At 41.9% G+C, this 16270-nt stretch overlaps 1 protein-coding gene across 1 annotated transcript in view; it reads right to left on the bottom strand.

The window, feature by feature from the left end:
• TBC1D12 (TBC1 domain family member 12) overlaps window positions 1-14977 on the bottom strand; it is a 106783-nt gene extending 91806 nt beyond the window's left edge. Inside the window, exon 1 of the mRNA XM_003783785.3 lies at window positions 13890-14977. Within this exon, the coding sequence (XP_003783833.2) occupies window positions 13890-14842 (953 nt within the window). The 5' untranslated portion in view covers window positions 14843-14977. The remainder of the gene's footprint in view (window positions 1-13889) is intronic.
• Between the last annotated feature and the right edge of the window lie 1293 nt (window positions 14978-16270).

Here is a 16270-nt window from a genome sequence, read left to right as displayed (position 1 = left end):
ACATTTCTTCCATAAATCATTCTCTTCCAATACTGTTTACTTTCTACCTTACATAATCATCTGAATACTACTTTTAAACTATAAATGCATTGGGAACAGGATTCATATAACCTTTACAAGTCCTGCACTCAGTAAATATTTGATTTTTTTAAACTGACATGAATAAACTGGACTGTTTTTATTTTGATGTATAGTTCTACAAGTTTTACCACATATATAGATTTGTGTAACTACCACTGAAATTGAGATACAGAATAGTTTTTTCACCCCCCAAAATTCCCTCGTACTATCTCTTTGTAGTCATACCCTCTCCTAACTGCTGAAATGAGCCTAAAAATGGACTTTCAAACCAGATTTGGTGTCAGAGGCGTCCTACATGTAATGAATTCTTATAATCATATGTTACTTTGGCATCCACTTTGAATATAAGTTTAACTTCCTCATACCAAAAGCAGGTCTCAGTCATACTTGACACATTTTCCAGTTCCATACTTTCTCCTAGTTCCTCAATGTTAGATATCCTAGTGACCACCTAGGATGCTAGATACAACTTACTTGACTGGCCTCACTGACTCTTAAACCATACATGGACTATGCAGATATGCCAACTATTACATGCTTACTTGAACCCATCAATAAGAACTCTCCATAAGAAACCTGCCTAAATAATGCCCTGGACCCCAGCAAAGGCTTTGAAGGCCCAGAGCCCCACTCCTCCACAGCCTCTCCTGACACTAACCAACCTCTATGTGGCCTTCCCCATACCATATACCGCCAGGGTCTATAGATAATAAAGCCTTTATTCCATCTTGTGTCTCTTCTGATCACTGATGGGGTAGTCTCCATTTTATAGAAACTTAAAATACCCATGTCATGCTCCCTGCTAGTTATCACACTATAACATTTCAATTCATGTTTGTATCACTGGCCTCCACAGAAGGCCTAGCTCTGCTCTTTCTTTTCTTGCTGAGTGAACAAGGGAGAATTTGGACAGACTAGAGAGGGTAAGAGGATGAAAAAAAACTCACCGTAACTGGAAAAAATTGTCAAGTACAAAAAGGAAAGAACAAAGCATTTCATTTCTTTGCCCCTCAATCCTTGATCCTTCTATATATGAAAGAGTTTTAATTTTTCACTCAAGCATTAGAAGCTCTCCATAATTCGGACCCAAACTATCCTATTTTTCACAACTAGGAAAAATATATAGTCATGCCTTAGTATCTATGGGGGACTGATTCTAGAACTTTCCTCAGATACCAAATTGGGGGGGGGGGGAGGTGAGCTCTTGATATCACATCTGCATTAGAATATGAGCTCTGTAGATGCTCAAGACCAGCAGTTGTCAACCTGTGGGTCACGACCCACAGGAACTGTATTTAAGGGCTGCGGCATTAAGAAGGTTGAGAACCACTGCTCTAGACCTTCAATAAAATTTGCATATAAATTATGAACATCTTGGCTCGGCGCCTGTGGCTCAAGTGGCTAAGGCGCCAGCCACATACACCTAAGGTGGCGGGTTCGAATCCCCAGCCTGGGCCCGCCAAACAACAATGATGGCTGCAACCCCCCCCCCAAAAAATGGCCAGGCGTTATGGCGGGTGCCTGTGGTCCCAGCTACTTAGGAGGCTGAGGCAGGAGACTCGCTTGAGCCCAGGAGTTGGAGGTTGCTATGAGCGTGATGCCATGGCACTCTACCCAGGGGGATAGCTTGAGGCTCCGTCTAAAAAAAAAAAAAATTAGGAACATCTTCCTGTATACTTTAAATTATCTCTAGATTATATGTAGTACTTAATACAATGTAAATATTTTGTAAATAGGTGTTACATGAATTTTTTATTTATTTTTATTTTTTACATGAATTTTTTAGTGAACAATGACTAGAAAATAATGTCTATACATATTCAATACAGGTGCAATTATTTTCCTTAATATTTACAATCTATGAATGGTTGAATCTAAGATAGGAAGGGCAGAGTAAAAGTGTTGTTGTTGTTTTGAGACAGAATGTCACTATGTCACCCTCGGTAAAGTGCCATGGCATCAGAGCTCACAGCAACATCCAACTCTTGGGCTTAAGCGATTCTCTTGCCTCAGCCTCCCAAATATCTGAGACTACAAGTGCCTGCCACAATGCCCAGCTGTTTTTTAGAGACAATTCTGAATCACAACAAATCCTTTGCCCTAAACAGTTGCTACTGTTTAGGGCAGATAAAAACAGTCAGTACAGATGAAAACCAGATTTGTTAATTCTAATTAATACCAAATGTATTAGGGGTACCCGTATATCATAATATTTGTAAAAATATGAGAAAATAGCACATAATTTGACTTCAAAACTATCATATTCAGGGCCAGGCACAGTGGCTCACACTTATAATCCTAGCAATCTAGGAAACCAAGGTGGATGAATTGCTTGAGCTCAAGAGTTCAAGACCAACCTGAGTGGCCGAGTGCGGTGGCTCATGCCTGTAATCCTAGCACTTTGAGAGGCCAAGCTGGGTGGATTGCCTGAGCTAATGAGTAAGACCAGCCTGAGTAAAAACTAAACACCCCTCCCACACCCTATCTCTACTAAAAGTAGAAAAAAGTCTTCTAAAAATAGAAAAACTGAGACAAGAGGATCACTTGAGCCCAAGAGTTGGAGGCTGCTGTGAGCTGTGACTCCACTGCACTCTACCCAGGAAGACAGCTTGAGACTCTGTCTCGAAAAAAAAAGAAAGACCAGCCTGAGCAAAAGCGAGACCCCCGTCTCTATTAAAACCATGCCTACAGTCTCAGCTACTCAGGAGGCCAAGGAGAGAGGAATGCTCAAGCTGGAGTTTAAGGTTGCTGTGAGCTCTCTTGCTACAGCATTCTACCCACAGTGACAGAGTAAGACTCTGCCTCAAAATAAATAAATAAATAAATAAATAAAAACTATCATATTCAGTTGAAAATTTAAAATGTTTTAATTTGGGCCAGGCTCAATGGCTTATGCCTGTGATCCTAGCACTCTGGGAGGCTGAGCTGGGTGGATTGCCTGAGCTCACCAGTTCAACACCAGCCTGAGTAAAAACAAGACACACACACTCCCCTATTTCTACTAAAAATAGAAAAACTGAGGCAAGAGGATCACTTGAGCCCAAGAGTTGGAGGTTGCTGTGAACTGTGACAACACAGCACTCTACTCGGGGAGACAGCTTTAAAAAACTGAAATGCCAAATTCAAAGGTTATTTAAACAACACATTATCAAGTTTACTCTTAAACTACCTCTAAGTAAGAGTATGACTGTAGCTTGGTTTCCTAATGTAATCTCTTAATTGTAGGAAAGAGCCTGCAAAAACTCAGTCACATGGGTTTCTCTCTTTTTCTTTAGCCTGTAGAAGTAAGTGCAAGAAAGGCTGAAGAAGCAAATTTTGAAAGGAAGAAAGCCTTGTGCAGTGTGCAGAATTTCCTCTTAAAGGCATGTAAAAGAATAACAACAACAGAAAGAAGGAAAATGAACACCTTTTTTGATAAACTGTAAGTAAGAAAGTTTAGTAAAGTTAGGCTGCCACACTGAGAACACCTGAAGAAAGTTTTACAAATTAAAGGATTATACACAAAACGGACAAGCATGACTATCTAAAAAACATAAAATGAAAATAAAAGACTTTTCACATTAGTAAGATTTAATTAGGCAGGGATAATTTTTCTACCCAGTAGTAGTTGTCAAAGTACTTCTACATTTGTATTTTTATGTTTTCTCTTATATCTGTTTATGTTCATTATTGCATAATACTTATGATCCAATTTTAAATCAATTAAGCAACATGATCTATAAAGATGTGTAGTACCTTTTTTCAGTTAATACCAGAAGAGACGTTGCCTATTAACTAGGCATTTCAATGATTATAGTCTAGAAAGCAGGTAGATTATAGTCTACCTGCTTTAGAATCACTCAGGGGCCCTCTTAAAAAGTTGGGATCCTTAGAGGACCCTATCCAAGATCTACAAAATCAACAGTGGGATCTCTAGAAATCTGCATTCTTAACAACACTCCCCTCCCCCAACCCTGGTAATTTCAAACACCAAAGTTTAAGAATCACTGTACAGTCCAAGCAACTAGGATAACTCTTAATGTAGCTAACAGAGTTCCCAAGGATAAATAAGCATTCTCAAAAAGGACACACTTTCCCTTTTTGAATACATTTAGAGACAGATAACAGATGTATTGCCTCAAAATCTCCAAATGTTTCCACTCCTTCCCAAAACCTTCCTACCACAACACACTAAGTATGAAATGTATGAGTAAGCCAAGTTAAACATTTCATGAACTTACACTAAAAACTTGGCTTTGCCTGTCTATAAGAGTTCCTTAAAACAACAAAAGATACAAATATTTTAATCTTTCTCAACATTTTTCCCTTTCACATCCTTCTTAGATTTGCTTTTTAGTTAAAGCTCTGAGGCTTCTGAAAATTTTATATTACTACACCAGAATCCATTTTAACATCCATCCAATCCCATGTATAAATTACGTTTAAAAATTTACTGCACAAATTCTGTTTCTTCAGATAGCATGCAACAATTCACTCCAGTCTCTTCCTTTCTTCAAATTAGTGGATTTCAATGGTGGAGTTGGGAGAATATAGTGGTCTTGCTATAGTCTGAATAATAAAACTTGAGGCAGCCGCCACCGTGCCACCGTCGCTGTCTAATGCCAGCAGCGCCTCTAGCTCGCCGAGCTCCAGCCCAAGAAGGGGGATAAGTACGGAGGTCTTTATACCATGGCTCATACAAAGCAGAGTGCCCGCAAATCCACCAGGGGTAAAGCACCCAGGAAGCAACTGGCTACAAAAGCCGCTCGCAAGAGTGCGCCCTCTAATGGAAGGGTGAAGAAACCTCATCGCTACAGGCCTGGTACTGTGGCACTCCGTGAAATAAGACGTTACCAGAAGTCCACTAAACTTCTGATTTGCAAACTTCCTTTCCAGTGTCTGGTGGGAGAAATTGCTCAGGACTTTAAGACAGATCTGCGCTTCTAGAGCGCAGCTATTGGTGCTTTGCAGGAGGCAAGTGAGGCCTATCTGGTTGGCCTTTTTGAAGTTACCAACCTGTGTGCTATCCATGCCAAACGTGTAACAATTATGCCAAAAGACATCCAGCTAGCACACTGCATGGAGAACGTGCTTAAGAGTCTGCTATGATGGGAAAACATTTCATTATCAAAAAAAAAAAAATTCTCTTCTTCCTGTTATTGGTAGTTCTGAACATTAGATTTTTTTTCCCCCCATAGGGTCATAAGGTCAAAAGGGACATAGGGTCAAAAGATTGGGACTAGAAAAATAGGGGACAGAAATTAGGTATTGGCAGTTTTTCCATTTTCATTTGTGTGTGAATTTTTAATATAAAATGCAGGGATGTGCAGCATTAAAGCGAGTCAAAATGTTTCAGTGAACAAGTTTCAGTAGTTCAACTTTATAACAATTATAAATAAACCTGTTAAATTTTTCTGGACAATGCCAGCATTTGGATTTTTTAAAAACAAGTAAATTTCTTATTGACAGCAACTAAATGGTGTTTGTAGCATTTTTATCATACAGTAGATTCCATCCATCACTATACTTTTCTAACTGAGTTGTCCTACATGCAAGACATGTTTTTAATGTTGTCTGTCTTCTGTGCTGTTCCTGTAAGTTTGCTATTAAAATACATTAAACTGTAAAAAAAAAAATAATAACACTTGAATCCTCACTATATTCTATATAATAAATATAAAACATTTAGAATATTATCTCATTTAACCCCCATGACAATCCCATGAGGTAGGTATTATTATCCCCATTTTATGGATGAGTTGCCTAAGGTCTAGAACAGGGGTACTCAAACTTATTAAACAGGGGGCCAGTTCACTGTCCCTCAGACTTTTGGAGGGCCAGACTGCAAGCCCCGGGATGAGTTGGCTGCTAAGCAGGACAGGCAGCAGTGGCAGGCCGCATGTGACCCACGGGCTATAGTTTGAGGACGCCTGGTCTAGAAGGTCCAAAATCACACTACTAATAGACTAATTCAATCTCAGGCAGCCTAACCCCATATAAAGCTTTTTATTTTTTTTTAGAGACAAAGTCTCACTTTATTGCCCTCAGTAGAGTGCCGTGGCGTCATACAGCTCACAGCAATCTCCAACTCCCGGGCTTAGGTGATTCTCTTGCCTCAGCCTCCCGAGTAGCTGGGACTACAGGCGCCCGCCACAAGGCCTGGCTATTTTTTTTGTTTTTGTTGCAGTTTGGCCAGGGCCAATTTTGACCCCGCCACCCTTGGTATATGGGGCTGGCGCCTGTGGATAAAGCATTTTTAACCACTATTCTATGCTGTAGTTTAAAGATGCCACCCAAAATTAAAATACCTAACTCCTCAATCCACTAAAACCTAGCTGATAATCAGAATCAACTGGGGACAACTTTCCAAAAATGCAAACTCACCTGCCAAAAGCTGTTCTCCTGAGGTTATAGATTAGAAAATCTAATCTTATTAGAGTGCTTTTATGTGATTTTGAAGTATACCAAAGGCCAGAAATTACTGTACAAGTCCACCACAGTAGAACCCTGACAATCTTCAAAAAATAACTTATGGTTTAGACATTAAAGTCTGCAACTCCAATTAGTTGATTAACTAAAATTTACTTATTACCCTATTTTCTCTCTCTACCCCCCATCCCCAAGAAATTCCAAGGGAAAAAAGAATAGATCTACAATCTGCTTTAAAAAATAATAATGATATGGGCAGCATCTGTGGCTCAAAGGTACTCCTTTGAGTACCGACCCCATATGCCGGAGGTGGCGGGTTCAAACCCAGCCCTAGCCAAAAACTGCAAAATAATAATAATAATAATAATGATAAAGCTGCTGGTCTATACCATCTAAACATGAGAATATAAACAAAGGTCACTGATATTTTTAGCATGATTACCCTAAGACAGAGTTGGACCTTTCCTAAAAGAAACATTCCAGGTAGAATTTGGAGTTGAAGGGGATAGAGGGGATAATTCTCTCTTTTTTTTTTTTGGCCAGTGCTGGGTTTGAACCCGCCACCTCCGGCATATGGGGCTGCTGCCCTACCCTTTTGAGCCACAGGCACTGCCCCGAGAGGATAGTTCTATCTTTGGCAATTCTCCAGTTTTATAGATTTAAAAAAACCTGTTTTTGGCTCAGTGCCTGTTGCTCAGTGGTTGGGGCACCAGCCACATACACTGAGGCAAGTGGGTTACCAGTCTGGGCCTGCTAAACAACAATGACAACTGCAAGAAAAAAATAGCTGGGCATTGTGGTGGGTGCCTGTAGTCCCAGTTACTTGGGAGACTGAGGCAAGAGAATTGCTTAAGCCCAAGAGTTTGAGGTTGCTGTGAGCTGTGAAGCCACAGCATTGTACGGAGGGCAATAGAGACGCATTAAAAAAAGCCTTATTTTTTAAACTAGTTCACATTTGTAAATATTTTGCCAATAAATAATTGAGGTCTACTACTATGTGTGCAACAGAATTGTGTAATATAATATCATAATATATTGGAACTGGAAGGAACTCTGAATCTTTTAATTTCATGGATAAAGAAAAGGAAGTCCAAAAATACAGTGACTTGCCCAAGGTCCCACAATGATCTAATAACAGAAGGAACTACCCAGGACAAAAGTCAATTTTTTTCTCTTTCAAGCATAATATTTTTACTGTGCCAAAAGCTAAGTTTTTGTTCTTAACCACATGATAATTCAGGCCAGGCATGGTGGCTCACTCCTATAATCAGCACTTGAAAGGCCAAGGGGTGGCTGGATCGCTGGAGCTCATAGGTTCCAGACCAGCCTGAGCCTGAGCCTGAGCCAGAGCCAGAGCCAGAGCCAGACCTTGTCTCTAAAAATAGCTGGGCATTGTGGCAGGTACCTGTAGTCCTAGCTGTTTGGGAGACCGAGGCAAGAGAATAACTTAAGCCAGTGGCTCTCAGCCTGTGAGTCGCAACCCACAGGAACTATATTAAAGGGCCATGGCATTAGGAAGGTTGAGAACCACTGTAAGCCCAGGAGTTTGAGGTTCCTGTGAGTTATGACACCACAGCACTCTAGCAAGGGGTGACAAACTGAGACTCTGTCTCAAAAAAACAAACAAAAAAAAAACTTATGATAATTCATAGAAATCAGCCTGATAACTTTAAATCCAATGAGTTGATCTATAACCAACTTCTAATTCTTACATGAATAGCTGTCTGACTTTGGGCAAATAATTATAAAATAAAAATAAACTTTGCCTTTCCTGGGTCACAGGAATACTTCAAAAGCACAAACTTATGAAGAAAATACATACAAAAATAATTTTAGAAAAATGTGAAATTACGTAGAATTAAGACATACTTTCACATTTTTTTCCAGAGACAAATTGGTATTGGTTGTTAAATCTTACAAACACTGCCCAGATAGTGTGCAATGAAAAGCTTTGAAAAAACATTGTTCTAAGTCAAACAACTTGTTACTGTGCCTAAATCATTTTCAATATTAAATTAATACCACTTTGCTAGATCATATCAAGTAAATAAAAAAGATTCTTCTGATTACAGCATCATTGGTTTTCCACAGAGTATTTAGATATGAATAAAGTAATCCCTGAAGTTCCTCCCACTTAAAACATCTCTGATTTTACACAACTACTTCCCAAATAAAAACCTTTTAGTCAAAATTCCTATGCCAAATAAAGTATGAAATTTAATTAATAGTATTGTACAAATGTTAGTTCCTTAGTTATGACAAATATACCACCTTAATGTGATGTAACAACAGGGGAACAGGTTGAGGGGTGTGAACAAACTCTCTGTACAATCTTTGCAACTTTTCTGTAAACCTAAAACTATTCAAAAATAAAAGATTTCTAAAAAAAAATAAATCTATGCTCACCTTGGACAGTTTAGAAGATTTCTATCAAACAAATAACTCCAAGTTAACAGTTCACTTTGCTTACTGGGGTATACTGTAAAAATATTAATTTTACATAGCACTTCAACAATTTTTTATGTTTAAATGCTTAAACTTAAGCACTCAAGTTTGTGGAACTTTTAGTTCCACAAAGATTGGGAGTTTCCCAATACATTTTACCTAATTTGTATTCAGGTTATCACATTTCTTTTTTCTTTTTTTTGGAGACAGAATCTTGCTCTATCACCCAGACAGGAAGGTTAGAGTGCAGTAGCATCATAGCTCACAGAAACCACAAAATCCTGGATTCAAATGATCTTCCTGCTTTAGCCTCCTGAGTAGCTGGCACTATAGGTACGGCACCACAGCCAGTTAATTTTCTTATTTTTTGTAGAGACAGGGAAACACTAGGTTGGTCTTGAACTCCTGGCCTCAAAATATCTTCCTGCCTTCAAAGTGCTGAGATTACAGATGTGAGCCACTGTGCCCGGACAAAAACATAAATTTCAAAGGTGAAGTCCTTGAACCAATATTGAATTTCTGTTGGCTTAGTATAGATCCCAAGAGTGTTGTTTTTGTTTTGTTTTTAAGAAAATGCTGGATCTAAGGTGAGGAAATGGGTCAAATACAGGGAAAAATTATAAAAAGGCTCCCAAGCCATTTGCTCCCCAATTTAATATTATGTTTGTTTCACCATGCTAAAAAATCCTAACAGACTCTTGTCTTTGTTACGGAACAATTAATTATACATTATTTTCAGTGTTTCTACAATTTTACACATTTTAATTATATTCACACAGTTGGTCCTTTAACAACATGAGTTTGACCTCAATAGAGTCTCCCTTCATTTTCCTTGTAAATAATTATGCCACAACAGTATAAGGAGCTACTTGTTTTGGGAAGCTTTAAAAATCATTTAAAACTTTATTAGGAGTTCCATATTTTACTTTTATTTAATGAGTTGAAAAAGAGGAGTTTTTCTTTTAAGAAACTGGTTTGAAAATTGTAATTTTAATTTTAGTTATCTGAGAGAAAGACATACCATGGAACAAATGAGGGAGCCCTATCAAACAGAGGTCTATGATGGCTCAGTCAGGTGAACTATAACTTTGTCAACTAGTCCAAATTCTAGATGGAAAAAAGGATGTGGCTGTTTTGTTGTTTCCAAGAACCTTAAATTAAGGAAAATGATAACCGTAGAAATTTAATATTTTCAGCATATTTAATAATAAATATTTTCATCAATTTTCCATTGGGGAGAATGGAAACTATCAGGACCTGAAATTTAAAAATTCACTAAAAAAGCCTTTGGTCATCCCTGTTCAGCCCATCTGTTGTCAAAAGAGCTCTCTGAAAATAAGTTTTTACCACAACATTTAGGAAGTTTCAGAAGTCAACAACTACAGGGAAATCTGCACAGATCTGTATATTTCAGAATCTATAAAGTCGATTTTCTTTTCAAATGGAGAAAGAATTTTCAATACTTTCTTTCCTACCTTAGCTATGACTTTTAGGGCATACTAAATTCTTATGATACACTGACAACTCTGTAAACAGATTATCAGCAGTACCAGGAAACACAGCTGTAAATAAGTATGTTAGTGCAATCCTAACAAGCCTCAAAAAATATTAAATGGCCTAAAAACAAACAACAAAAAACTATGAAGTCTATCTATGTAAAAAATAAACCAGTGTAGTTTGAAAACAAACAATGAATTTGTTTAAGGGACCCACAAAAATGGTTTAGAACTATTTTTCAAAAAGTAATACAGACCTTTGAGGAACAAAGGCTGGCCTGGAAACACAAAAGATTTAAAAAAAAATTTTTCATTTTTCTTGACCACTAAGTTGGTGAACATGGGGGATAGTTAGACCTATCAAGCATCTTTTATAGACACACAAGAAAGTGTCAAGGATCTGAGGAAATGTTTCTTCTATGGCTCCCATAGCCAAACACCATAAATAAAAAGAAGTTTCCATGTAAAGCTGAAGCAAACTCCCAACAGGGATTGAAATAGAACTCACCTCATATGGAAGGTAAAGGAAAGCAGGAGTTAACTACCAAGGCCCTGCAAAATGAAAGCAGTCTTATTCTCAACAAATTCCTCTATCACTTCCATGATTTCTACAGTAGTTAATGAAGTGCCTGTCAGTGTGTCTTAACTGAACATGACACTTTGTAGCAATAGATACATTGCTGTAAAATATTCCCCCCTCTTCCGTTAAAACAAACATAAAACTACTTTTTTTTTTTTTTGTTTTTGAGACAGAGTCTTACCATCTTACCCTCAGTAGAGTCCCATGGGATCACAGCTCACAGGATGCCAAACTCGAGGGCTTAAGCGATTCTCTTGCCTTAGCCTCCCAAGTAGCTGGGATACAGGCACCAACCACAACGCCCAGCTGTTCTTTGGTTGTAGTTGTCACTATTGTTTGGCAGACCCAGGCTGGATTCGGTGTATGTGGCTGGTGCCCTAGCGGCTGACCTACAGGTGCAGAGTCCATAAAACTACTTTTAAAAAATGTTTCTTAGCCGGGCATTGTGGCGGGCGCCTGTAGTCCCAGCTACTCGGGAGGCTGAGGTAAGAGAATTGCCTAAGCCCACGAGGTGGAGGTTGCTGTAAGCTGTGATACCACAGCACTCCACCGAGGGCAACAAAGTGAGACTCTGTCTCTGGGGGAAAAAAAAGTTTCTTTTAGGTTGGTGCCCGCAGCACAGTGGTTAGGGCACCAGCCACATACACTGAGGCTGGCAGGTTCGAATCCTGCTCTGGCTGGCCAAACAATACTGACAACTACAACAACAATAAAAAAAAAAAATAGCTGGGTGTTATGGCCCGTGCCCGTAGCCCCAGCTACTTGGGAGGCAGAGGCAAGAGAAACCACTTAAGTCCAAGAGTTTGACGTTGCTGTGCTCTACCAAGGGCGACATAATGAAACTGTCTCAAAAAAAAATTTTTTTGGCATCATCTATAGCTCAGTGGATAGGGCGCTGGCCACCTACGCCCCAGCTGGTGGGTTCAAAGCCAGCTTGCGCCAGCTAAAACGACGACAATTGCAACAACAAAAACAATAAAAAATAGCCAGGCGTTGTGGTGGGTGCCTGTAGTCCCAGCTACCTGGGAAGCTGAAGAAAGAGAATCGGTTAAGCCCAAGACTTTGAGGTTGCTGTGAGCTGTGGCGCCATGGCACGGGAGGCAGAAACAGGTTTTGAAAGAGAAGAGAGAGATAAAGTGAAAAGAGGTTGTGCTCTGCCACTCGCTAACTAAACTACCTTCTTTAGAAGAAGGGAGATTCTCCACCTAAAAACTTAATCCTCATTAGCCTGCACGCCACCTCCAAGTCAGGGACCATTGTCTATATCATCTCTATTTCCAATGTGTGGCACAGAAAAAGCACTCAGTGTATACGGGTTGAGTTAGTAATCTCCAAAGCCCCTGCCAGGTCTGATAATGACCTCAAAACATTACCAAGATAAGGCCAAGGCAGGTGGACTGCCTGAGCTGAAGGGTTTGAGAAGCCCGAGCATGAGCGAGACCCTGTCTCTAAAAAATAGCCAGGCATAGCAGGGGGCACCTGTAGTCCCAGCTACTGGGGAGGCTGAGGTAAGAGAATTGCTTGAGCCCAAGAACTCCGAGCTATGACAGCACTGCACTCTACGGAAGGCAACAAAATAAGACTCTGTCTCAAAAAAAAAAAAAAAAGTCCAAGATAAATACAATAACCAATAAACACCCAAAGGCATAAACCTAACTTGAGATCTTTTAGAATATTGCCATTACAAACTGAAAATATATTTTTGCAATTGTACATACATAGATTTCACAACTATATATTTATCCTACTCGTAACAGAAAATTAGAATATCCCCCCCTAGATTTAAGAAACTTCATATTTGTAAATTTAAACAAGCAAAAAAAACAAAGCATAATAATGTAGAAAAAGCACAAGAAATATCAATTACAATCAGAGAATTGTGTCCTTGTGTCTACAAATCTGCACAAGAATTGTATAACCTTAAAAACCTGAGCTGCAGAATTTGTTCTGGTCATGGTCAAGATCGCCGGAAAGGAAATGAAAACAGGAGACAGAGAACTCTAAAAGGGAAAGTTTTAAAAGTTGGGAATATTTTCCTATTTGCCTGGACATTTTTTTTTAAGCGTGTCAAAATCTAACGCAAGATAAACGGCTTTTCAGTAAAGTACATTAAGTATCTCCTGACTATTTCTCTGTTTATTTAGTCTTATTAAACCAACAAAGTTCCATCCTGAAATGTACAACGTCCAGCACCATAATTCAGTTCCAAGCATATCAAGTCAAATCACAAAAGACAAAAAACAAAAAAAGTGAATGCAGAGCTGGAAAAAGGAGAGAAGTTTCCTAGATAATGCGCTTATAGTAATTTGGCTTAAAAGGCTAGGAAATTCTAAACACCAAACTACCTGCGTTTTAATAAAGGCCACTGACAGGAATGAAACACAACCACTTCTAACGTCAAGAATTCCCAAAACACCTGAATGGGTTTAGACTCCACGCAAACAAACAGATCTCCAAAATGACTTTCTTTCCTCTTTCACAACCACAAGCGTACGCATACCACCACCCCACCAAGCTAAATCTTGTGGTACAAGTGAAAAAAAAAAAAAAAACTGGGACGAAGAAGGTTATCTCCTTTTCCGGAAGAGGCAGCTGCAGATAAGTCACTAGCAGGATGGCCGGACGTGAAAGCTCAGTAAGCAGGTGTGAATGCCAGGTATAGCCTGGCCCCCGGCGGGGCAAGGAAAGACTCGCTCTCCACTGAGCTCTCAATTCCTTCAGAAACACAAAGCGAACCCAGTTCCTCTTCTCCCACTGACAAATCAAAGCTAAATCCTGACGCGCGCGGGGCCAGCGCGGAAACTGCCACCCAAGCCGCTCTCCGCGAGCTCCCGGCTCCGACAGCGGCCCCGACCCCGCCCCGAGCCCCCGCGCAGTACCTGGCGAAGAAGTCAGCAAAACCGCCGCTCCGTCGAGCCCGGGCCGAAGTCCCCGCCGGGCCCTGCTCCGTCGCTGGCGAGGAGGGCACCTGCGGCCCCACCAGCGCAAGGTGGTCGCCGGAGCTCTGGCGGCGGCTCACCTCGTAAGTGTTCCGAGAGTTCAAGTGAACGTCAGCGAAGCCGAGACGCGGCTCCGCGTCCCCACTAGTCCTCTCGGCCGAGGTGACGTGGGCCGCGCTCTCCTCGGAAGCCCCCGCGACGGCTCCCGGCGGCTCTAAGTCTTCGCTACTGCTGCCGCCGCTGGCCAGACTGCCCCCCGAGCCGCTGCCCGCGCCCTCGGGCTCCTCAGCGTCCGCCGCCACCAAGCAGCAGCTCCGCAGCGGGTCCTCCAGCGGCGCGGCCCAGTCAGACGGGCTTTCCGCTCCGTCCGCATCTTCGTCGCCAGGCCCCTCCAGGCGGAGACGGCCGCAGGGGCGGCGGCGGCGCGACTGGCGGGCCAGTCCGCGAGCCGCTTCCAGGTCCTGACAGTCCCGGCCCGGCAGAAAGCCCGAATCCCCGTTTGTCATGCCTCGGTGCCGCGGAGTGCGGGCATCTGCTGTCTCTCCGCCGCGTTGCTTGGAGTCCGAGCCCAGCGGGCAGGCGTCCGAGCGCAGGGCTAACGAGGGCGGCGGTGCGCGGGCCTGACCAGCGGACAGCGAACAGTAGCAAAGCCCTGGTTCCAGCTGCCCCCCGGCCGCCGCGAGGTAATGCTGAAGGACCTGACGAGGCGGCGTCTCCTCCTCCTCTTCTTCCTCCTCAGTTTCCTCCGCCAGCTCCACAGCGCCGACGCCTCCGCCAAAGCCGCCCGTGGCCCGGATCATCTTCCCGTCCTGGCCCACAGGCTCCGGCGCCGGGACCGGGAGCAACTTGGCGTTTCTTCCCGAGGAGCCTCCGGCATCCTCCGGACCAACCATCTGGGGGCGGGTGGCCGCCGCCCGAGGAGATAGTGAAGGACTCCCCCCGCGCAGGCTTGGCCGGAGAAAAGCTCCGGGCGCTGGGGAGGCGGCGACAGCCGCAGCAATGTTCCCAGACCCACCCCTCCCACCCGGGGCCGGGCAGTTGAGGGCGGGCGGGCACGAGCTTGGGCTCACGCACGCGCAAAAGTCAGACCTGCCGAGCTGCGACCTGGAGATTCCCCGAACCATAGAGACGGAAGCTAGAGAGACGCAGGCCGCCAGTCTGGGATCAGCCAGCTGGGCGGTGGGGGTTGGTTTTCCCACTGCTAGCGTGTCGATTCCTACAGAATCGCGGGTATTGCTCCTTTAGCAAAAATTCGCTGGAGTACTTCATTTATGGGAGTCAGATACAGTACAGGATGTTAGCTTGGGTAAGTCATTCCAGGTCACCAGTCAACTTTCCGATTTTTACATCCTTCTCCATCGCCACAGTTCCGAGCTACATGGCTTCATTAAGGAGCGTCAACGCCCTACCTTCTCCACTTCATCTTCTACAATACTACCAAAGTTATCTTTCTTACAGAGCATCACCTTTCATGGCATTGCTCTGTTTAAAGATTTCCGTTATCTCCTAAGGAGGGAGAGGAAATGGAGTCAGATGGAAAGGGACTATTGAAATACTTCCAGCACCCTGCGATAATAGATTAAAATAGGATGATGACCACTGTAAGTGTAGTACATTAAAGTAGAAATCACAAGATGCTATAACTGATCAGAAAGTGTGATAGGGAGGAACCAACAATTACTACAAATCTAGGAGGCTACAGAAATAGAAAACTGGACTGGAAATAACTTCATTAATAGTGGAAATACATCTGATAAACTAAAAGACTGGAAATATCCAGCATGAAATTCTAAAATTTGAGTTAGGGGTTAGGCTTGGAGAGACAGATTGAGGGGTAATCTGCATGATGCAACTAGGTGGGTGAATCAGGAGTGACATCACCTAGAGAGAAGAAAGATGTGGTGGGGCAGAGACTCAAAGGTATCATTATTTTAGGACAAGAACATTTCTTTATCTTTGTGTTTCAAGAGATTAAAGAGGCACCAGTTATAAGTAAAATGAAGCAGCAAAAAGACTTCATTCTAGAAGTATGTTAATGAAAATGAGGACAGAAATACGGAAGTGGAGTAATAGAAGAATCATTGACAATCATTTAAAATTTTTGATATGAAAACACATATCAAAAAAGTGAATATACAAACACCAGTGAATTTCAAATACTCAAAAGTGAACAGAATATAAGAATAATTTAAAAATTCAGTAAAAGTGGCTCGGCGCCTATAGCTCAACCGGCTAAGGCGCCAGCCACGTACACCTAAGGTGGCGGGTTCGAATCCCCAGCCCGGACCCGCCAGACAACAACGACGGCTGCAACCAAAAAA

Source organism: Otolemur garnettii, unplaced genomic scaffold (assembly GCF_000181295.1).
Source record: "Otolemur garnettii isolate 467f Iridium unplaced genomic scaffold, OtoGar3 scaffold00008, whole genome shotgun sequence".
NCBI classification, from domain to species: Eukaryota; Metazoa; Chordata; class Mammalia; order Primates; family Galagidae; genus Otolemur; species Otolemur garnettii.
The sequence above is the reverse complement of the archived record's forward strand: the minus strand, read 5'-3'. Positions and strand labels throughout refer to the sequence as shown.